General features: G+C 42.8%; 1 protein-coding gene across 2 annotated transcripts; it reads left to right on the top strand.

The window, feature by feature from the left end:
* The first annotated feature begins 524 nt into the window (after nucleotides 1–524).
* On the top strand, nucleotides 525–23,201 carry COIL (coilin). Of its 2 annotated transcripts, XM_025281260.3 has the most exons (7): nucleotides 526–830; nucleotides 13,203–14,313; nucleotides 14,432–14,518; nucleotides 15,006–15,053; nucleotides 17,912–17,981; nucleotides 20,922–21,010; nucleotides 22,236–23,201. In XM_025281260.3, exons 1-7 carry the CDS (start codon nucleotides 586–588, stop codon nucleotides 22,299–22,301), a joined length of 1,716 nt encoding a protein of 571 aa, XP_025137045.2. In that variant the 5' UTR covers nucleotides 526–585; the 3' UTR covers nucleotides 22,302–23,201. The 2 variants fall into 2 exon arrangements, with proteins under 2 accessions (XP_044795579.1, XP_025137045.2); XM_044939644.2 differs by lacking the exon at nucleotides 15,006–15,053 and having other exon boundaries at nucleotides 525–830.
* The last annotated feature ends 793 nt before the right edge of the window (nucleotides 23,202–23,994 follow it).

Here is a 23,994-nt window from a genome sequence, read left to right on the forward strand (position 1 = left end):
AGTCAGCAAGTTTTCTCAGGGATTGACATCTATAAAAACAAACCAAAAACACAGGTCCAAAATTGATGGTGAGTCCTGTCTTATTTAGTAATATTCATTCACAAAGATTCAGATTAAAACACACACACACGGCTGCATTTATTAATAGCTATATTGCCATGTCCATTTTATTTTTCCTGTTTAATAATTATGTGACAAAATGTGTGGTGTTTCATGCTATTTTGATCAACGATGTCCCACTAGAAATAATAACTCAATCCAGAACAGATTGTGTTATTTTACGTATATGAGCAAATATCTTAGAAAAAGAGCACTGTTCAGCAGTGTTTGTCTAGACAGTTGACTAAATTCGGACCCTACCTAGTGGTCAGGAGAAAAGGAACAAACGCCTATCTGTTATCCTCTTCCGCCGTCCTGCCCTGAACTGAATGGAATCCCCTCCGCCCCGCGTTGCCCTTCAGAGTTCTGTCGCAACCACTCCCCACCAGTAGGGGGCGCACGTTCACCGGCTCCCGGGGGCGGGCCCCGAGCTCGCCTCTCGGTCGCCCGGTCGAGTCTCTCGGCTTCCGTTGCGCATCGAGCAAGATGGCAGCCTCCGAGACGGTTAGGCTACGGCTTCAATTCGATTACCCGCCGCCGGGCGCCCCGCACTGCACGTCTTTCTGGCTTCTCATCGACCTGAACGGATGCCGAGTCGTCACGGACCTCATCAGTCTGATCCGCCAGCGCTTCGGCTTCAGTTCCGGGGCCCTCCTGGGCCTCTACTTGGAGGGGGCGCTCTTGCCCCCCGCCGAGAGCGCGCGCCTGGTACGAGACAACGACTGCCTCAGGTGCGCGGGCGCGGCGGCGCGGCGGGGCCGGGCGCCTGCGCACGCCGGGGCGCCGCCGGCTCCGGAGGCCGCGGGCCTGAGGGGCCGGCGGGGCGGGGGCTGACCAGCGGCCCTTCTGTGAACCCGGGGCCCTCTGGCCGGTCTAGTCAGGGTGGGGGGCCGAACGTGGAAAAGCCCCGGCCTGCACTCTGGGCGGGGCCCGCGTCTCTTCCAGCCTCGGTTTGCCCACCGCTTGCTCAACCGGGCACCGTTGTTAGGTGCGCGGCGCGGGCCTGCCTCGGACTCGGCCTTGCCCTGGCGGCTCGCGGGCCGAGCAGACCCCAACAGGCGTGTCTTCTTCCCCAGGTGCGGTTTCTCCTGTCTCGGAGCGCCTGCCTTACCGCCTGCGGGCCTAGTTCTCTGTCCCATTTGGGTTCAGTTAAATTGGTGTTTGGGACCTTTTGGCTTTGAATTGGGAAACCAAAGTTTTAAATACGCTTTTGGAAATTAAAAAAAAAAAGACACTGACAGAGTGTGAAGGTGCAGTTGTGTAAATTGGTCACGTGTGGCTCATATCTCAGTAAAATGGTAAGACAGTCGTTTTGTTGCAGGAAGGGGGACCCCTTCCAGGGCCAAAACTGGGCTCTTGTCTAACAGTAGGAAATGAATTGTCCAAGGAGACACGTGTGCTGACAAAGCAAGAGATTTCATTGGGAAAGGGCACCCGGTGGAGAGCAGTAGGGTAAGGGAACCCAGGAGAACATGTCTGTCTCATGGCTTGCAGTTTTATGGTGATGGGATTAGTTTCTGGGTTGTCCTTAGCCAATCATTCTGACTCAGAGTCCTTCCTGGTGGTGCAGGGTTGTTCAGCCAAGAAGGATGCCAGAAAGGATTCTGGGAGGTGGGTGAACAGGTGGTGTCTCCTTTTGACCTTTCCCAAACTCTTCTGGTTCAGTTCAGTTCAGTTCAGTTGCTCAGTCGTGTCCAACTCTTTGCGACCCCATGAATCACCGCATACCAAGCCTCCCTGTCCATCACCAGCTCCCAGAGTTCACTCAAACTCATGTCCATCGAGTTGGTGATGCCATCCAGCCATCTCATCCTCTGTCGTCCCCTTCTCCTCCTGCCCCCAATCCCTCCCAGCATCAGGGTCTTTTCCAATGAGTCAAGCCTTCGCATGACGTGGCCAAAATATTGGAGTTTCAGCTTCAGCATTAGTCCTTCCAATGAACACCCAGGACTGATCTCCTTAAGAATGGACTGGTTGGATCTCCTTGCAGTCCATGGAACTCTCAAGAGTCTTCTCCAACACCACAGTTCAAAAGCATCAATTCTTCGGTGCTCAGCTTTCTTCACAGTCCAACTCTCACATCCATACATGACCACTGGAAAAACCATAGCCTTGACTAGATGGACCATTGTTGGCAAAGTAATATCTCTGTTTTTCAATATGCTATCTAGGTTGGTCATAACTTTCCTTCCAAGGAGTAAGTGTCTTTTAATTTCATGGCTGCAATCACCATCTGCAGTGATTTTGGAGCCCCCAAAATAAAGTCTGACACTGTTTCCACTGTTTCCCCATCTATTTCCCACGAAGTGATGGGACCAGATGCCATGATCTTCGTTTTCTGAATGTTGAGCTTTAAGCCAACTTTTCCACTCTCCTCTTTCACTTTCATCAAGAGATTTATTAGTTCCATGTTCCTTACCAGGACCTCCTGTCCTAAAACAACACATGCAAACTGTTACTATGGTGCCTTGCCAAGGTGGGTGGTTTCAATCAGTGTGCTTCCCCTAACAGTTTCAGTTCAGATTCATATATTGGAATGATTTATTTAGGGCTTCTTTTTTTTTAATGTTAGATTTATTTATTTTAAATTGAAGGATGATTGCTTTACAATATTGTGTTAGTTTCTGCCAAACATCAACATGAATCAGCAATAGGTATACCTGTGTCCCCTCCCTTTTGAATCCCCCTCCCACCTCACTCTCCCATCTCACCCCTCTAGGTTGTTACAGAGCCCCAGTTTGAGTTCCCTGCCATACAGCAAATTCTCCTTGGCTGGGTGTTTTACATAGGGTAGTGTGTATGTTTCCATGCTTCTCTCTCCATGCCTCCCACCCTCTCCTTCTTCCCCACCTGCCCCACCACGTGGCTGTAAGTCTGCTCTCTATATCTGCATCTTCACTGCTGCCCTGCAGATAGGTTCATCAGTAGCATCTTTCTAGATTCCATATATTTGCGTTCATATATATTTGTCTTTCTCTTTCTGACTTACTTCACTCTGTTTAATAGGCTCTAGTTCATCCACCTCTTTAGAACTGACTCAAATGTGTTCCTTTCTATGGCTGAGTAATAGTCCATTGTGTGTATGCAGATGAACATCTAGGTAGCTTCCATGCCCTAGCTGTTGTAAATAGTGCTGCAGTGAATATCGGGATACATGTGTGTCTTTCAGTTTTGGTTTCCTCAGGGTATATGCCTAGTGATGGGATTGCTGGGTCATATGGTGGTTTTATTCCTAGTTTTTAAAGGACTCTCCATACCATCTTCCATAGTGGCTGTATCAGTTTATATTCCCACCAACAGTTCAAGAGGTTTCTCTCTCCTCCACAGCCTCTCCAGCATTTATTGTTTGTAGATTTTTTGATAATGGCCATTCTGACCAGTGTGAGATGATACCTCATTGTAGTTTTGATTTGCATTTCTCTAATACAGAGCGATGTTGAGCATCTTTTCACGTGTTTATTAGCCATCTGTGTGGCTTCTTTGGAGAGATGTCTGTTTAGGTCTTTTGCCCACTTTTTGATTGGGTTGTTTGTTTTTCTGGTATTGATTTATATGAGTTGCTTGTATATTGTAGAAATTAATCCTTTGTCTGTTGTTTGATTTGCTATTATTTTCTCCCATTCTGAGCGTTGAGTTTTCACCTTGTTTATAGTTTCCTTTGCTGTGCAAAAACTTTTAAGTTTAATAAGGTCCCATTTGTTTCTTTTTCTTTTTCTTTCCATTACTCCAGGAGGTTGGTCATATAGGATCTTGCTGTGATATATGTCATAGAGTACTCTGCCTATATTTTCCTCTAAGGGTTTTATAGTTTCTGGTCTTACGTTTAGGTTTTTAATCCATTTTGAGTTTATCTTTATGTATGCTGTTTTAGGAAGTGTTGTAATTTCATTCTTTTACATGTAGCTGTCCAGTTTTCCCAGCAGCACTTATTGAAAAGACTATCTTTGCCCCATTGTATATTCTTGTCTCTTTTGTCAAAAACAAGGTACCCATAGGTTGCATGGGTTTGTTTCTGGGCTTTCTATCTTGTTCCATTGGTCTATATTCCTGTTTTTGTGCCAGTTCCAAATTGTCTTGATGACTAGATTTGTAGGATAGTCTGAAGTCAGGAAGGTTGATTCCTCCAGCTCCATTCTTCTTTCTCAAGATTGTTTGGTTATTTGGGATGGTTCGTGTTTCCGTATGGATTGTGAGACTTTTTGTTCTAGCTCTGTGGAGAATGCCTCTTGCAGTTTACTAGGGCTCACGTCGCGTCTGTAGGTTGCATTTGTAGAGCAGTCGCTTTCGCAGTGCTGACCCTCCAGTCTAGGGGCACGGCGCGTCTCGCCATCTGTCTGTGTCATCTTTGATTTCGTCATCAGTGTCTTGCAGTTTTCTTTTGTCTCCTTAGGCAGGTATATTCCTAGGTATTTCATTATTTTTGTTGCAGTAGTATATGGAATTGATTTCTTAATTTCTCTTTCTGATTTTTCATTGTTACTATATAGGAATGCAAGTGATTTCTGTGTATTAATTTTGTATGTACAAAATCAAGGCTTCTTTTTAAAAGCTTCATTTACAGTGAAAAAAAATTAGAGTTGTGAACCGGCTACTTCCTTGTGCTTGCTCTTTGTTGAATGTTGAATATTCGTTTTCCCAGAGTATGTCAGATTCATACGATTTTTTTCATAGCATCAGGGAATTTAATTTGGAACAGTTGCTGTATCTTTGAGTGCATGTTTGTATCTTTCTGTCTTTCTTATAAAAGCAGGAACACTATGATTTACTAATAATGTTTAGCTATTTCCAATGACAATTTGAAATAGTCCTGGTTTCAAAAAAAGTTGTTATTCTTTTTTATTCATTCCATTCTCTCTGCAATTCAGGGACTGTTTATTATAAATAATGCATCCTGTCCTGTTAGGTTTACTTTCTGATCTCTCTCCTGCTTCATGAATTAATAACTTGCTGATAGCTAACTGCAGTTGTACTTCATTTAATGAATCATCTGAAAATTAAACTCTTTATAATGAAGTTAGCAATGTCAAAGGCAAACTATGAAAGCTCCTGTACGAAATACATACAGCACCAATGGCAGGCAAAATTCTTCCTAAACACCAAATGCACAGTTGCATATGTCAAGAAATATCTCTGCAGCTGGCTTCAGTGGTAAATGGGGCAGACCTTAGGAAAATGTTGAATTTGGAAAAGTCTTGTATGTTTTTGTGGTTTCATGTCCCCAGTCATTTGCTTGTCTTCCTCAGACAGACTCACTTTTCTTCAGAGCTACAGAAGAAAACAATCTCTTTTCTCAACGGTACCTAATATTTTTGGAGTAGAGCAAACTAGTTTTGTGTTTCTGTATATTATCTTGTTGTGTCATGTGGACTGGGTAATTATTCCACGTTTTGCTGCTAAGTGCAGAAGATGGTTGAGAAAGGAGAGATCATTATGGAACACAAATGATCAGGGAATTCAGCAGTTACTGAAGGGTAGGTAGGGAAACGTTGGATGGCCCTGTATAGTTGTGGAGACAGAAGCAATACTAACTTGGTGAATAGATGAGTTTGACCAGCAGAAGGGCTTTGTTGGGATTGCCAGGAGTGCTTAGAGAATTCTCATGAGGCAACATGGGGCCTGGTTGTGGGAATCATGAGAAATAAGCCTGGAGGCTCAAGAGCATCTCCACACTTGTCTGCCGCGGTCACTTCCTCACAGCCCCTTCTTTTGAACCCCCAGAAGCTGACTCCTCTGCCCCCAGGCTGCTGACAGTGGCCTCCTGCAGGCGGTCTCCATCTCCCTTGGGAAGAGGATGCACTCCGTTTGCCTGGAGCCCCGTTAGTCTGCGAGGGCCGCTCTGATGAAATACCACAGGCTTAAGCAACCAAAAGTTCTCTCTCACTATTCTGGAGCCTGAAAATCTAAGATTAAGATGTTGGCAAGTTTTGGTTTTTACTGAGGCCTCTGTCCTTGGCTTGTGGGTATCTCTCTTACTGTGTCTTCACACGACCTTTTCTCTGTTGTCACAAAAAGGCACATGACCTGATGTTTCCTTATGTCTCCAAATTTTCTCTCTCGTCAGGACACCAGTCACAGTGGACTAGGGCCCACTCTAACGGCCTTATCTTAATTTTATTACCTCTTCAAAGGCTCTGTCTCTAAATACAGTCACTTTAGAGTACTCTGGGTTAGGGCTTCACAGAAGAATTTTAAGGGGACACAATTTAGCCTATTACACTCCCTGAAGAGAGCTTCACAGGTGCCTGCCTGTGACCAGGTGAGGTGAGATCTCTCTGTTGAAGAGTCATTCTGTGAGAAAACAAAGTGCCTTCTCTCCTCTGTTACTCTTTGACCCTGTGACATTTGATGCTTATTATTAAATACAGAACATTAGAGACGAGTTCTCATTTCATGTTGCTGTGATCAATAGCTCCTTGGATGGCCAGCCAAGCCCCTCTGACATGTCTGTGAGGCTGGCAGAGTGTGAAGACAGTGTTTGAGCCAGACTCAGAGCAGTCTGGTTTCTGGAAATCTTGGATGCCAGAGAAGGTCCTTGCCATTAAGGCTGCTGCTCCTTGTGCAGCTCTTGGTCTCTTGATGCTAAATCTCATTTTGTGGCATGCTGATGGTTCGAGGAATATAGAATGCCGGGCACTCTTCTGTGTCATATTGAGGAGCGTGCTTGTCTAATGCCCTTGGGTTTTCCCTGTACATACTTCTGTGGTGAATATTCTTCTGTATCTTTGTGTATGTGAGCAATGATTCAGATCATTCCTAGAAGGGGTACTACTTGGTCAAATGTTAAAATTTGATAAGTACTGTCAGGTTGGCCTCCAGAAAAGTTGTACAGGTCTGTATTTATGCCAAGAGTATGTGGGTTATCTTTGTTCACTATTGTGTGAAAGGTAAGAGAGCAGAGTGATTAAGAGATCAGGGTCTGGATTCAGAGCTCTGGATTCGAATTTTGGCTCTGCGACTCATTAACTGTGTGCCCTTGCTCAGATGACTGACTTCTCTGTAGGTGGTGATGCCGGGGACAGATGGGACCCCAAGAGATCGCAGATTCCTGCGTACACCCACTTTTTTGAATTCACCTCCATTTGATGGGACAAGTTCATTAAAAACCCACCAACTCCTGTCCCCAGAAGACATTCATTTTATTAATACATTCATTGTATTAATAAAAATTAGAGCTAACATTTAGATATGGTAGCTCATTTGAGTACTATAATTATTACCCTCATTTTCACAGATGAGAAAAGTTGAAATAATGATATTTTAAACTTTAAACCAAAGGCAGAAGAAGATTTGAATTCAGTCACTTTGGCCTTGGCAGGCAATGACTAGGGGGCGTGGGGAGGTGTCAGGCAGTACAAATGGTCATGTCTTTATTTATACATGATAGAATCCTCAAAGTGAACTTGCAGATTTAAAGGGAATCCCTTACATTTTAATACATTTTACCCAGTTTGCCTGGCAAAGAGTTTGAGTGAACAGGGAGTCTGTCTTAAAAATTTCTTGGAATCAAAGACAGGTAACTATACAGGTAGTCTGTTTCCACTGGTAATTATACAGGTCGCTCACTGTTCTTTGTAAAAGGACAGCCTCGTTCACTTCTGTTTGTAAGCGGAGAGTTACTTTGTTGTCTGTGATCCAAGTGGAGAAATGAAGAGCATTGCCAGAAAATTGTCCACCCTAATAAGAAGGGTAACTGGGCAAGTGAGCCGTTTCTCGTTCCCTGGCTGGCATTTAGTTTCTCAGTCTTTGTTCCAAACTGAAATTATCTTCAATAGCAGCAGATAGCAAGGCTACAGCAGTCACAGGTCGAGTACCCACAGATCCTTGGTCTTGAGAATGGGTGAGGGGACGCTCAAGCTGCTCTGGAAGGCTCCTCTGAAGGCCAGGGGTCCTGCCTGCAGCGGATGCAGCACGTGTGGCGTTCCAGTGAATTAATGAGCCGCAGTGACCGAACAGAAAGTCTTACATCTGTTTTCTTTTCATTTACTTATTTATTTTAATAGGAGGATAGTTACAGTATTATGACGGTTTTTGCCATACATCAGTTTGAATTGGCCACAGGTATACATGTCCCATACATGTGTCCCCCGCCACCTGGAACCCCCGCTCCCACCTCCCTCCCCACCCTACCCTCTGGGTTGTCCCAGAGCACCGGCTTTGCGTGCCCTGCTTCATGCATCGAACTTGCACTGGGCATCTATTTTACATACGGTAATGTACATGTTTCAGTGCTGTTCTCTCAAATATCCCACCCTCTCCTTCTCCCGCTGAGTCCAAAAGTCTGTTCTTTACATCTGTGTCTCCTTTGCTGCCCTGCATGTAGGATCGTTGGTACCGTCTTTCTAAATTCCATATATATGCATTAATATACAGTATTTGTCTTTCTCTTTCTGACTTACTTCACTCTGTATAATAGGCTCCAAGTTCATCCACCTCATTTGAACTGACTCAGATGTGTTCCTTTTTATAGCTGAGTGATATTCCACTGCGGTATGTATGACAGCTTCCTTATCCACTCTTCTGTCAGTGGACACCTAGGTTATTTCCATGTCCTGGCTATTGTAAACGGTGCTGCGATGAACACTGGGATACACGTGTCTCTTTCACTTCTGGTTTCCTCGGGTTGTATCCTCAGCAGTGGGATTACTGGGTCGTATGGCAGTTGTATTCCCAGTTTTTTTTTTTTTTAAGGAATCTCCACACTGTTCTCCATAGTGGCTGTACCAGTTTGCATTCCCACCAATGATAAAAGAGCGTTCCCTTTTCTCTATACCCTCTCCAGCTTTATTGTTTGTAGACTTTTTGATGATGCTCATTCTGACCGGTCTGAGATGATACCTCACTGTGGTTTTGATTCACATTTCTCTGATAATGAGCGATGTTGAGCATCTTTTCATGTGTTCGTTAGCCATCTATGTGGCTTCTTTGGAGAGATGTCTGTTTAGGTCTTCTGCCCACTTTTTGATTGGGTTGTTTGTTTTTCTGGTATTGAGCTGCATGAGCTGCGTGTATATTTTGGAGATTAATTCTTTGTCAGTTGTTTCGTTTGCTGTTATTTTCTCCCACTCTGAGGTCTGTCTTTTCACCTTGCTTATAGTTTCCTTCGTTGTGCAAAAGCTTTTAAGTTCAACTGGGTCCCATGTGTTTATTTTTGTTTTTCTTTCCATTACTCCAGGAGGTGGGTCATGTAGCATCTTGCTGTGATTTATGTCATAGAGTGTTCTGCCTATGTTTTCCTGTAAGAGTTTTATAGTTTCTGGTCTTAGATTTAGGTCCTTAATCCATTTTGAGTTAATTCTTGTATATGGTGTTAGAAAGTGTTCTCGTTTCACTCTTTTACATGTAGTTGACCACTTTTCCCAGCACCACTTGTTGACGAGATTGTCTTTTCTCCATGATATGTTTTTTTGCCTCCTTTGTCAAAGATAAGGTGTCCATAGGTGCGTGGATTTCCTGCATCTATTTTCAAAGTGTGATGAAAAGTTTGGTACTAATTATCATCTCAGAATTCAAACCTGAATCATTGCATTGCTACAAGTGAAAACAAATTGATCAAAGATGTGATGGAAAGTTCCGTATCCGGCAAGTTCCTCAATTGTTCTTAGATTCACAGTATGCCAGACTAGCTTTTGCCAGTTTAAGGGTTACTTCCTTGCTGCTAGGTGCCGACTTCCACAGCTGAGAACAGCAGGCAATGAGTTTTTATTATGTAAGTCCCTGTTATTTCAGAGTTTTATTTCTCTCTGTGTCCTCCTTCTGGTATCAGTAGCTTTTATTTTATCTTTATGTGTATGTGTCTGTATATTTGTGTATTCTGAAGAATAACGGAGGATTTTTTTCAACTACCACATTGAGATAAATCCATAGGATTAATGTACCTTCAAAAATATAAAGAATGCTTATAATCTATTGTATTACTCACTGGTTGTACTTTATTTTCAAATATGATTGTCTGCATTGTTCCCTGGTCACTAAAAGTACTCGATGAAAGGTACAGCTGGATGTAAATATATTGAAAGAATAATGTTTGTTTTTAGCAGGCATTTTTAAACACCCACTGTGTGCTTGACATTGGCGACGCTCACTCAGGTTTCTGTCACTCTGGCTGTGCATATTAGAATTAAGTGTCGCCAGTCCATGGAGGAACGGAATTCCTTTACTACAGTAAAGTGCTGTTGGGTGAACTGTGTATTAGAGTTCTCCAGAGAAACAGAAACAATACGAGCTGACACAGACATGAGCTGTAGATGTAGAAATGAGGTTTTCAGTAAGGACTTGGCTCATGAGATTATGGAGACTGAGAAGTCCCAAGATCTGCAGTTGGCAATCTGGAGACCGGGGAAAGCTGATGATAAACTTCCAGCCCAAGTGCAAAGGCCTGAGAACCAGGAAAGCTGATGGTATATTTCAGTCTGATTCCTAGTCTAAACGAAGAGACGTTCTTCTGATGTCCCAGCTGAAAGATAGGCAGGGGCTGGCAATCCTCTTGCTCAGCCTTTTATTCTGAGTCCCATTCATATTGGGACCGTCTGCTCACAAAGGTGGGCTTCCCAGTGGCCCTGGTGGTGAAGAATCCGCCTCCCAGTGCAGGGGACTAAGAGATGGGGGTTCGATCCCTGGGCTGGGAAGAGCCCCTGGAGGAGGGCACAGCAACCCGTTCCAGTATTCTTGCCTGGAGAATCCCGTGGACAGAGCAGCCTGGTGGGCTACAGTCCATAGGGTCACGAAGAGTTGGGCACGAATGAAGTGACTTAGCACACACACATGCTGACAAAGGCAGTCAGTTTATTTAGTGTACAAATTCAGATGTTAATCTCATTCTGAAACACCCCCACAGACACACCCAGAACAATGTTTAACCAAATATCTGGGTACCCCAGGGCCTGTTGACCAATCTGGGGTCAATAGGATCCGATTGAAAGTGAAAGTCACTCAGTCATGTCTGACTCTTTGCAACCCCATGGACTATATATAGTTCATGTAATTCTCTAGGCCAAAATACTGAAGTGGGTGCCTGTTCCCTTCTCCAGCAGATCTTTCCAACCCAGGGATTGAATCCAGTTCTCCCACATTGCAGGTAGATACTTTACCAGCTGAGCCGAGAGGGAACCTGCCGAGGTCCAGCCCAGGCTGATCCAGGGTATTCAAAGGAGAGACGGCTAGGCGACCTATTCAAATGTTATTTAGAGATAATAAAGAGTAATAGAATGAGGATAGCTCAGTAGGAAAATTCAGTGGAGAAAAGAGGCTGAGTAGCTTGGTTTACGCGGGAGACCAATAAAACTTCAAGACAAGAAGTTTGCACCACTTACGTAGGCCGCAGGCGTCCTTCCGTTCTCCCGAAGGAGAGGAGACACTGAGGCCTCCCCGGTCGGATCTTAGAAGCCCAGGCATAATTAGCAAGCATGGTGGGTTCCGCGCTCCAGATGGAGACTCAGCTAGAATTTGGGAGAGAGAGTGACATGGGGAGACCAAGTTTCAGTGAACAAGGCCCGCACTTTATTTTCCAAAGTAGTTTTTATACCTTAAGTTATGCATAGAGGATAATGGGGGAAGGGGTGGAGTCATGCAAGGACAGCAGTTCCTGGTTCTAATCTAAGCCAGGCTTTCAAACTTATCATATGCAAAAGTTCAGGTGATTGACATCATCTTCTGGCCCGGAGGCCTGTTAACATTTTAAGAAACTTATTTTTCTCTAAAGGTGATTATTCCAAAGTCAGGCACCAGCCTTCCAAAAAGCATTGGACAAAGCTGCATTTTACATTTCTATACACCCATTATATCAATCAATACACTGCCAAGGACACAGTAGGTAAGGAGTATGGAGACTTAGCAGCAAACATTGGCCCAACAAGTGAAAAACCCTTCACCAATACAATTTCTAATCAATCTTTTAACTACTCAAAGGAATCTGTGTTTAGGCAGTTTAGAACATCTCCTGCCTCTCACAGTTGGGAGGCTCTGAACAATCACATGTGGCCGGAAAAACCCATTCAGGCAGGCTAGAGGATTTCCAAAGGAGTTTGTAGGTTGAAACACTGTCACACCCAGGAATTATTAACTGGAGCTGTAAGCTAACTCTTTTTTTCAGAGAGAGGTAGTGGGGGACAGCCCCCTGTAAAGTCAGAGGTGTAGGTGAAAGCACAAAGCAGAAAGTAGGCAGACTCTGGTTTGGGGGGTAGATGCTCGAGAATTTCCGGGGGACTCCTGAGGCTCGATCCCGCCTTTGCGTATGCCGAGCCTCCTTCCTCATGACCTTTGTCATGGGCGGAGTTCCTCACGCTGGCTCCTGGCAGTGATAGAATTCCAGTTGAGCTATTCCAGATCCTGAAAGATGATGCTGTGGAAAGTGCTGCACTCAATATGCAATATGCACTCAATATGCAATATGCCGGCTCCCGGAAGGAACCCCAGGAATACTGGAGTGGGTAGCCTATCCCTTCTCTAGGGGATCTTCCTGACCCAGGAATTGAATCGGGGTCTCCTGCATTGCAGGCAGATTCTTTACTGACTGAGCTATCCAGGGAAGCCAGGTTGATACATGAAATTAATAATCACCAAATGTTATAGAATTTTATAATGGCTGTCAGTACAGTTTAAAACAGGTTCAGTGTTTTCCTAAATTCAAACAAAATAAAAATGAAATCTGATTAAAAAAAACAGCTTACAACTCAAAACAAAATGGGCGATCAGCATTGCCACCACTTAGGGTGGGCACATAACATAGTGGAAAGGCTGTGAGCTTTGGAATTAGACAAACAAGCTTGAGTTACATTTCTGTGACTTACTGGCTGTGGATCCTGGGCAGTTACTTGTATGAACTGTAATTTTGTGATCAGTTTTAAAATGAAAAGAAACCTACTTCATAATGGTGTTTAGATGAAAGAAAATCTAATGTTAGGATGCAGTAGATGATCAATAAATAAAACTAGTTATTTGAAAGTTGACCATAAGTGACACCATAGATCATTTTGTTAAAAAGAGCCTTTTATCTTGAAGTGATTTGACCTTTTTTTCATTGCCTGATGTAGTCATGTTAGCGTATAACTATGTCCTGGAGACATGCTTATGAATTACTAAAGCTTTCTCTCTTGTTCTTTTAACAGAGTTAAATTAGAAGAGAGAGGAATTGCTGAGAGTCCTGTAACAGTTAGTAATGGGGATAGTATTCGTTTATCACCTAGAAAAGCAAAGAAGCGGGCATTTAAGTTGGACGAAGATGAAGAAACTGAACTAGATTACAGAAATTCAAAGAAGCATTGGAAGAGATATGAGAACAATAACAGTGAGAAGACCTTGGATTTAGAACCGAAAGCCACCACAGACCAGAGTGTGAGTAAAAAAAACAAGAGGAAAAACAAAGCCATGTGTGATGCAGTGGAGGTTGATGATGGAGAGACTGAAAAAAAATTGCCAAAGAAAAAGGAGAAACGTGAATATAAAAAACATGCCAAGACTCCCAAGTCTTCTAAAGCACAGTCTGTGAAAGAGTGGACCATCCAGAAGTGCAGCCCTAAAGCCCTTCCTGCTAGAAACAGCCTTGTGAGAGCCAACAGGAAAGGTGGCATGGCCGTCCGAACAAAAGACAGTCCTGATTCCTCCTCCGAGTCTGAGTCTTACCACGAATCAACCAGTGATGGTCTCAGCAACGTCATCTTGGAGGTCAGACATTCCTCAGGGAAAATCTTGACTGACGTGTCAAAGGACGGATCCTCTGTGAAAACCACAGCTGCAAACAAAGCGGCTCCAAAACCTGGTTTTACCTCTGTCCCCATTAAGGGCAAGACCTCCAGAACATCCTCTTCTAGTTCAGACTCTAGTTCAGAGTCAGACGATCAATGCGTGATGCCAAAAAGCACCCCAGAGTGTACTGCAGAGCTCTTGAAAACTGTAGGCCTCTTTGTAGGAAGAGATTGTCCAGGGCCATCATCACAGGCTCCAAACGCCGCTGGGTGGAAGCAGTCGGACCCAAACAGTGGCAGTCGGGCCCAAACAGTCCTCTGTCCTCCTCCCAACGTGACTCTCCCCGCCAGTTTGGGAAGAGGTTGGGGTAGAGGAGAGGACCTTCTTTCCTGGAAGGGAGCAAGGGGCCGGGGTATGCGGGGGAGAGGTCGAGGACGAGGGCATGCTGTTCCCTACGTTTTAAATAGAAACACCGACTATCAGAAGCAACAGCAGTTGAATGAAATGGTGACAAACTCATCTGCCGTCATCCAGGTAGGTATTGCTGTGAGCTCACGTCTTCCCCTTTCCTCATGTTGTGTGTCTGGAGTTGATGTTGGGGTTCACGTTTTCTCACCAGTAACAAAATCTCATGACTAATACTGTTTTTCAGAATCCCATAGAGACACAAAAGAAGGACTACAGTCTCTTACCACTGTTAGCAGCTGCCCCTCAAGTCGGAGAAAAGATTGCATTTAAGGTATATATTTAAAAAACAACAGTTAACAACAAAAGAGTTTATTCCTCTTCCCAATAAACTTATTCGTTAACACATTAGGTTACATTTGTATTTATAAGTTAATATAATTTATGTTAATAAAACTTAATGAATTATTAAACTAATTTATATTTATAAAAACTCTTCCTGAATCATTATCTTTCCTGTTCTCTTGCCAAGCATGTAGTAGGTGCCCAGTAATTATTTTCCGAGTGAATAAAAATGGCTCAGCCTGATGTCTGGAACACAGCAAGTGCTCAGTAAAAAAAGGCTCTACATGTCACCTCCAAACCTCCCAAAACCCCCCAAAGAACCTTTCCCACTTGAAGCCCTGTTTTGCTACAGGCCCTTGGTAGGGCTACCTGAGTGATGGAGTAAGCGCCCAGACATGGCATGCTTGGTTTTCTCAGGAGTAAGGAAAGGGAAGCACGGGCTATCTGTATTTGTGAGTTTTTTTCTTCTTTTTTAGCTTTTGGAACTAACATCCAATTATTCTCCTGATGTCTCTGACTACAAGGTAAGGGTCTTTATTTACAAATAATCAAATGTCAGTACATTAAAGAAGCTAAAGTCATGTTTAATGCTGCTAATTACAGATAACAGGTTTTTATGGAGGAAACAGTGCCGTAAAGTAGAAAATAAAAATATTCTCAAAATGTAAACTTTTTAATAATATCACTTTGAAGTCTCCCAGTGTTACTTTTCTTAATACCTAGGAGGAATATAGAATGAGAATGACAGATTTTTTTTTTACTCAGTTTTTTCTAATCAGCTTAGATACACAAAGTTATTTGAGTATCCCTCCCCATGATCCTCATCTTTGAAAGGAAATAAAATAGCTCTTAGTCAGAAAGGGCTTCCCAGATGGCTCAGTGGTAAAGAATCTATCTGCCAGCGTAGGAGATGCAGGTGATACGGGTTCAATCCTTGGGTCGGGAAGACCCCCTGGAGTAGGAAATGGAAATCCACTCCAGTATTCTTGCCTGGAGAATCCTGTGGACAGTGGAGCCTGCCGGGTGAGCACGCACGCACAGACTCAGCCAGAAAATTTGATTATTTTCGGCATGGGAATCTGTTTCATATATTTATGAATTCCTATCGGTTCAGTCAGTTCAATGCCTCAGTCGTGTCCGACTCTGCAATCCCATGGACTGCAGCACACCAGGCTTCCCCGTCCATCATCAGCTCCTGGAGCTTGCTCAAACTCATGTCCCTTGAGTCGGTGATGCCATCCAACCATCTCATCCTCTCTTGTCCCCTTCTTCTGCCTTCATTCTTTCCCAGCATCAGGGTCTTTTCCAATGAGTCAGTTCTTCACATCAGGTGGCCAAAGTATTGGAGTTGCAATAAATATTTAGGACTGATTTCCTTTAGGATGGACTGGTTGGATCTCGCAGTCCAAGGGACTCTCAAGAGTCTTCTCGAACAGCACAGTTCAAAAGCATCAATTCTTTGGCACTCAGCTTTCTTTATAGTCTAACTCTCACATCCATACGTGACTGCTGGAAAAACCACAGCTTTGACTAGACAGACCTTTGACGGCAAAGTAATGTCTCTGCTTTTTAATATGCTGTCTAGGTTGGTCATAGCTTTTCTTCCAAGGAGCAAGTGTCTTTTAATTTCATGGTTGCAGTCACCATCTGCAGTGATTTTGGAGCCCAAGAAAACATTGTTTCCCTATCTATTGGCCATTGTTTCCCCATCTATTTGCCATGAAGTGATGAGACCGGATACCATGATCTTCATTTTCTGAATGCTGAGTTTAAGCCAACTTTTTCACTCTCCTCTTTCACTTTCATCAGGAGGCTCTTTAGTTCTTTACTTTCTGCCATAAGGGTGGTATCATCTGCATATATGAGGTTATTGATATTTCTCCTGGCAATCTTGATTCCAGCTTGTGCTTCATCCAGCCCGGCATTCCTATTGGTTACTATGATCTAATATGGTTTCTTTTGCCTTACCAGTTAACCACAGGTAATTCACAAATATTATCCTTGGAATTTCCTCATTTAATATTTGTGTGGGACTTCATACTGGCATATGAACTTCATCACAGTTCAGCAAAAGTGTGACTCAGTGGGATTATAGAATTACATGTTTTCTTCCCTTTCTTACCCATTCAAAATTTTGTTAAAATCTTGTTAAAATGCATACTTTCTTATTTTGATGTGAGATTCAGAATGTAAGTCCATTTTTAAAGGAAATAATCGATATGTTAACATAGCAATATAGATAAGGTACAACGGTGAATCAATCTGAATTGATACCTTGGAAGTCTTTTAAAATCGTGTTAAGAATCTTTGTTCAAAAGCAGGCTAGAAGAAGAATCAGTTCATGAAGAGATTTGGTTGGTTAGTTCTGGGTAATTGGTGTATTTCCATCTTTTCATCTTAGTCCCTTAATATAAGTGACCACATAACTTACCATGTACATCAGAACACTTGCAAATGAAAAGGATTATTATTGTACTGATAATTTATACTGAAGGGAAACATAAATAGACCTGTCTTGGGCAGACCAGGGTGTGTGTTCAGCCTACTGCAGATGATTAGTTTAATTCTGCAGTATGTGAGGAAATGGAAATAAACATAGAATTTATATGTCCCACAACCTGTATCAGTCCCTGATTCTAGATGATACAGATTTTTAAAATGCATATTAAATAGATGTTGGTCATTATATGTATTTTGGAAAGCTGTTTGCTACTTTGTTTCCAGTATTTTTAGGACTTTTTTGAAGTTGCTTTCCAAACCATTTCAAGAGTGAAAATCAGTGTTACTTTTTTGCTTTGATGTCAAATGCTGTTATCCAGCTAGATCATTAGCTTTATTCATTAAGCTTGTCTTTAAAAGTCAAAGCTATCTTCAAAGAATGTAGTCTCCCCAACCCCCCGACCTGTCTAATATGTATCCATGGGATTTTAATTTATGGAGGTGACTGAGTGATAACACAGCAGAGTCAGTGCTACTGAAGAGAGGAATTTATTATTTACATTTCCCAAGAGAAAGGAGAATGCCACCCCAGGCAGGACTCCAGGTGCCAGCAGCTGGCTGTGGCCGGGAGGCAGGGGCAGGAGTGAGGCGCTTCCGTCCGGGTCTCCTCGGGGTTGGAGGGCAGGCTAGTTTGGATAACTAGAGGCTGTGGGCTCTAGGGCTGTTCCTAGCCGTGTAGCGCCTGCTCCGGGGATAATTTAGACCAGAGAAATGTGGTCTGCTGTGGGAGTTATGTTTCAAATACATGTTGACTTATTTAAAAAAATTTTTGTTGAAATAAGATTCACATAAAACTCACCATCTTAACTATTTTTAAGAGGTTTTAGCACATTCATCATATTTCACAGGTTGATTTTTGACTTGGACTTTTATTTTTTGAAAGGAAGGAAGAATATTAAGCCATAACCCGGAGACCCAGCAAGTAGACATAGAAATTCTTTCATCCTTACCTGGTGAGTCTTCTAGAAAGATATTTGAAAGCGTAGGCTCTTCACGTCCGCACTGGTTTCTCAATAGCTTCTATGCGCAGGAGCCGCTGTCTTCCTTGGCCGCCATGGTTACGGTGCCCTCTGCTGCCTCTGTCCGCGCAGAGGGCCTGGGGGTGGGCTGCGCAGCGCTTCCGCTAGTGGGGTTTCGTGTCTGCTGAGAGTTGTTGGGTTTGTTCCCCAAACTGTTAGGCACGTTGTTCTTATTATTGTAACCATGTAATTTCATAAAATTACATAAATTAATGAAAATTGATGGCAAAAAAAATTGTCTATGAAACTTGAATGGTGACTCAGGATCGTTGCTGAAAATTTTGCTTTTGAATTACATGTGATGGGTTAGCTATAAGAGTTTGGGAGGAATTTGATAAAAATCTGAAAAGATTCTGCACTTAAATTGTGTTGCTAATTTTATATTCTTGCATCCACTTAAAAAACAAAAACAAAAAACCTCGGGACTTTTCCTGGAAGTCGGGTGGTTAAGCCTCCATGCTCCCAATGCAGAGGGTGTGGGTTTGATCCCTGGTGGGAGAACTAAGATCCTCCATGCTGCGTGGCATGACCAGAAAACCAAACAAAACCCCTCAAAACTCAAAAACTGGAAATTGCATATATGCATTAAGGATAAAGTTTATAAAAGAAAGACAGCTCCAGTCAGTGACTCATAAGACCTACTAGCTTTGTTTGAAAAGGTTGGCAAATGAATGTACTTCTCTGTGTTAAATCAAAATAAAATGTCTGAAATATAAGTGTAGCCACACTCTCATGCATTATTTTAAATGGTTCCCCTGCTTTATGCCTGAATCACCCCCACCCATTTTTGGTTCTGAAACCCTGGAATAACAGGGCTTTTATTGTGTATGGCTTAACTTGGGTTGTGTTTGCAGGGGTCCCTGGCCAGAGATTAGAGGCGATCCCTTTTTCTTTAGCAGACTGTAAGGAATTGATTATTTTCTGTTCATGTTTAAATAAGATAGTAAAAGAGTCAAGACTGTAGTATGTAAGAATCATTCAAAAAGATTTTTCAGGGGATTCCCTGGTGGTCCAGTGGTTAGGGTCTGACACTTTCTCTGCTGGGGCTCAATCCCTGGTTGGGGAACTAAGATCCTGCAAGGTGTGAGGGCACCCAGAAAAAAACACAAACAAAAAACCTTACACTGGTTTTCCAGCTCTCTTCTGGTTAGATTTCATTTGAAGAAATCCTCCTTAGGAATGTTGGACAGAGGTTTGTCCGTGGTCAAATTCTGTGGACACAGCGTGATCACTTCTTGTCAGGTGATTGACAGTGATGATATCCAATTAGAACTTTTGTTTTTGGGAGCATCAAGGAACACTTGATCTGTTTTGTAGCAGAAATACAGGTAGTCCTCACTGCATAGTTCTAATGAAGTTCAGTTACCATGGTTTTGTTACATAGAACCAGTCTCCAGTGATATTGGTATATTAACTCTTGTTTTTAAAAATATTTATTTATTTCTTTGACTGCACTAGGTCTCAGTTGTAGATCTGAGTTGCAGGATCTTCAGTTGTAGCGTGGGATCTAGTTAGCTGACCAGGGGTCAAACCTGGGCTCCCTGCATTGCGAGTGTGGAGTCTTAGCCACTGGACCACCAGGGAAGCCCCTGTTGGCTGTGAGTGAGTGTGTGAAGCACCACCAGCTCTCCAGCCCACAGATGACTGCCCAGTAACGGCGCCCACTGTGATCAGTGCCTGGTCACCTGGCTTCTTTCAGTGTTTGGCGGTTGGTCGCGGTGCGTGTTACCCAGTTCCCACAGCACAGCACAGAGTGTGCTGTGGTGCCTCCTGGTCTCAGTGATAAACCCACGTGCCACTGTACAAAAGTGGAGAATTGAAATAGGGACTTGGCCAACAAAAATGAAAGCATGACAAAGAAACAAAAAATGATAATGCTAAAAGTAACATCCAAATTGAATTTAAGTGAAATCGTAGAAGAAATAGCTCACTGTGGAAATGCTGACTTTGAGCTTTCTGTGAACTTCTTGACATCAGTGAGGAAAGTGGTCATGATGAAAGGAATAAGGATGTCCTAGAAATTACATCAGCAAAAAAATGAACAAAACTGTGAAAAAGAAGCTCTCAGATCTTATCTCATAACATTCAAAACTCAAAGGATAACTTGCTGGAAGTGGACCCAAACAGAAGGAGTGTGACAGCTGAGCCAGGCATGCGGAAGCTCCTCGCTCTGCGCTGTGGTCAGACGGCGAGGGGGCGAGCGCTGTTAACCCCCCGGGATATGTGTGGACACAGAGCATTCTCTGATTCTCATTTTTTCTGTTTTAAATTAGGTCAGTGTCCTACATAAATAGCAGTTTTACTGTGTTTTCATTTCCCTATACAGTAAAGGTTTGAATGTTTTGACAAATTTTGAAGATCATGAGACAGTCATAAGTTTCCCCATTGGTTAAGATTGTTTTGCATGATTTCAGCTTGTGTGGTCATTTTTATAGCCCCACCCTACCATATAAAATGAAGACTGCTGTGTTACCAAGGAAGCATGTATAATTTCTGTGGACACAGCAAGATATAAGAATTTTGCAGAATTCACATTACCTTCTTTTGTTGAAACAAACCAGTTCTGAGGGGGCGGGATTACCTTGTGGTTACACATGCTTTTCTGGGATTGCTAGTGCTAGTGTATCAGCTCCCTTCTTTTCTGTGAAGGGAGGATGCTCACTGATGAGTGCCTGAGAAGCCCCTGTCTGTTGACACAGGCTTCACAGCATCTCCTGTCACTGAGCACTCCATGCTTTCCTGTGTGCACCAGCCTCCACATCAATGGACACTTTGTTTGTGGTGGTTTTTCTAATGATATGAATTCCCTGTAGAGGAACTTTTTCACTACTGGGAAATGACTTATTATCTCTCCTTCCTACCATCTGGTTTCAGCCATGAAAGAACCTGGGAAATTTGATTTGGTTTATCGCAACGAAAATGGAGCTGAGGTAGTGGAGTACGCGGTGACGCAGGAGAAGAGGGTAGGCGTGCTTCTCTTTTCGGGATTGCTGGGTCGTCCTCTCGCTTGGCTGGCTGCTGGTGGCCTGGACGGTGGCACTGCGCTTCCTGCATTGCCGCATAGCGTCAGAGAGGCTCCCGGCCTCGGGCGTCTCCAGACGCCTCCACCGTGTCTCCTGACAGTCACTACTGCCTCCCAAGGGTTACTATGATTCTGACTTAGAACAGTGCAGATAATTTTGAAGAATGACGCACAATGTTGAATCTGTCTTCTGATTTTGTTTAAGTCCTTAAATTGCCATTTTAGGAAGTATATGGTTTAGAGCTTTGTTGGCAGCCAGACTTCCAGAGATGCTGGAATGGCTGCCTCATTAGAGTATGGTAGCATTGAAGTGAATAGAATTTATATTTAAGAAACCACTTCTTAAGGTGTTTATATTTGAAATGTTATGATATTATTCTGAAGTTTTAGTATTGCAAAGTCACGTTTTATCTGAAATGTAAACTTGTGGAAACCCTAACCAGACTGTATGTTTTGCTTTGTCTTTAGGATAGATGACACTCAGGGATTTACTCCAAAAGCACATTTTTAGGGTCTGTGGTAGGCCCTGCAGATTTGGCCCCGTATCCCGTACTTCTGTATTTGCAATATATGCAGCCCCACTTTTTTGTTGAAATGTGTTCTTGGAAACTACCCTGGAAAGTTAAATGTTGGAGGCTTTCCTCTTGGAGGCCTGAAGTAGGGCCTGTAATTACGTTTTTGGACACTAGATGGCTCTCATTATTCATCCAGATGGCCTTCATTATCTTTGCTTTCTCTTGGTAAAATGTGAAATAACTCCTCTGTTTTTAGGCAGCACAGGAAAAGAACCATAGAGCCGAATGAAAGGGCATCAGCAGACTAGTGATAACCCTCTGGGCTGTATCTGCCTCCCAAGAAGTCTGCAGACTGCCTGTCCATAGAGACTGGTTGGGCAAATCCTTCTGACCCCTTGGTAACCAGCTGGTACCACCCGGCCCCAGCCCATGCTCAAAATCAAAGAAAGATGAAATATGTTTAATATAAAATTTAGCTGTGTTCTAGGTAAACAAGGCCTTCTACCTTAGTTGAACTGAATTTACTGGAACTCAAATTACCTCCAGTCCTCAAGCATTCTTCACAAATGGAAATTGAAGTTTTTAACTGACTAAAATTCATATGACCTCAAAATGACGTCTCTAAACTGAATATTTTCTGTTTTTCCTCAGATAACCGTTCTTTGGACAGAGTTAATTGATCCAAGACTGATTATCGAATCTCCGAGTAACACATAAAGTGTGGAGCTTCCCTGAGTATGACCTCTCCACCTCGTGGTTTATAAATGTCTTATTTGTGAAAGTGACTATAACCTGAACTGTTTTTTTTTTTTTTTAAAAGAAGATTTGTGAGTTGTATGCATTTCCGGTTATCTTCCATTTGCTGCATAGGAAAAAATCTACCTCATCATTTAAAAGAACATGGGTGTTGCTTTTGTAGATCTTTTTTTTTTTCCAGGCTTAATCTTAGTAACAAAATTTACAACATGACATTCCTTCAGGCATCATTTATAAAAACAATACGTACGGTTTCTTCTCTTTTTTATTTTTTTCAAACATCAAGTAGCTTTATCGTCAGTAGGAGTTTGTAATACCAAATACAGAAAGTGCTGTATATCTTGTCTCAGTAAGTTTTATTAAGTATCGTTTTAAAATATGAAAGCATGTTACTTGACTTAATTTTTTAAAATTTAAGTTGTTCCATTCAACGTGGAACATCTTATACATTTCAAGTGTTTTATACTTGTGATTGTCAGGAGTTAACCAGTAGCTGGGTTTGTTACAGGCAATGAGTTAAGGAATCCTTTCACACTTTTCTCACCTTTAAGATGAAGGATTCTCAGGGCCTGTGGAGAGCAGTGAAAATAAGTCTGTGTGCCTGGGGAAGAACTGGGGCTCCACTCGAGGGGGAGGATTCACTGTGAGCTCAGGCCAGGGTGACCTGTCCAGCCACTTGATCCCGGGCGCCTGGCTAAGTGTGCTGTGCTGGAGTGAGGGTCTTGAAGAGAAACTTCCTTTTCTGTTATTATTCAACACAAAGCTAAAAAAGGCAGAAATATATACTGTGAAAATTGTTTTAACAAAACATCAGATCCCTCCTTTGGCTTTGCAGATTTTTAAATAAAATCATATTGAACTAAACTTTCCTGCTGAGTCATCTTGTTTGGGTTTTGCAGATTGGTACCTTGTTTTATAATAATGCAGAAGATTAAAATTTTCTCTAACAAGAAGGTTTGCCTTGACTAAAGACTGTGATGTCGCAAGGTTTAGTTCGGTGGAGTTCATTAGATCTGGGAGCAACTGGATCAAAGGAAATGTTGTCTACTTTTAAGTTGCATGACATTGATGTGCATCAAAGTTGGTATTTACTGATTTTTAAACGAGAAGTATGACTCCAGAAAGAGTGAGATTAACGTGAATGATGGAATCCTGGTTCTGGGGTCCTGGTGTAAGCATGCTTTCTTTCCAGGGTTTGGAGAACAAGACAAATAGTAAAGGCCAACGGGTGCGTGAAAACAGTGCTCAGCACCACTAGTCATCAGGGAAGTCAAAACCACAGCGAGACGTCACCTCGCACCTGTTAGGGTGGCTCCAACCAAAAACACAAGAAATAATCACTGTTGGAGAGGGCGTGGGGCAAAGGAAACCCCAGTGCGCCGTTGGTGGGAATGTAGATTCACTATGGAGAACAGTATGGAGGCGCCCCCTGATTTTTTTTTTAATTAACAATAAAACTATCATATGATCCAGGAGTTTCACTTCTGGGTATTTATCCGAAGAAAACAAAAACACTGACTTGAAAAGATTGCTGTATCCCCGTATTCATTGCAGCATTATTTACAATAGTCAAGACACAGAGTCATTGATACCCATGGATGGATGAAGAATGGATGAATGGATGAAGTGGTGTGTGTGTATACATATATTATTC

Source organism: Bubalus bubalis, chromosome 3, assembly GCF_019923935.1.
Source record: "Bubalus bubalis isolate 160015118507 breed Murrah chromosome 3, NDDB_SH_1, whole genome shotgun sequence".
Lineage (NCBI taxonomy): Eukaryota > Metazoa > Chordata > Mammalia > Artiodactyla > Bovidae > Bubalus > Bubalus bubalis.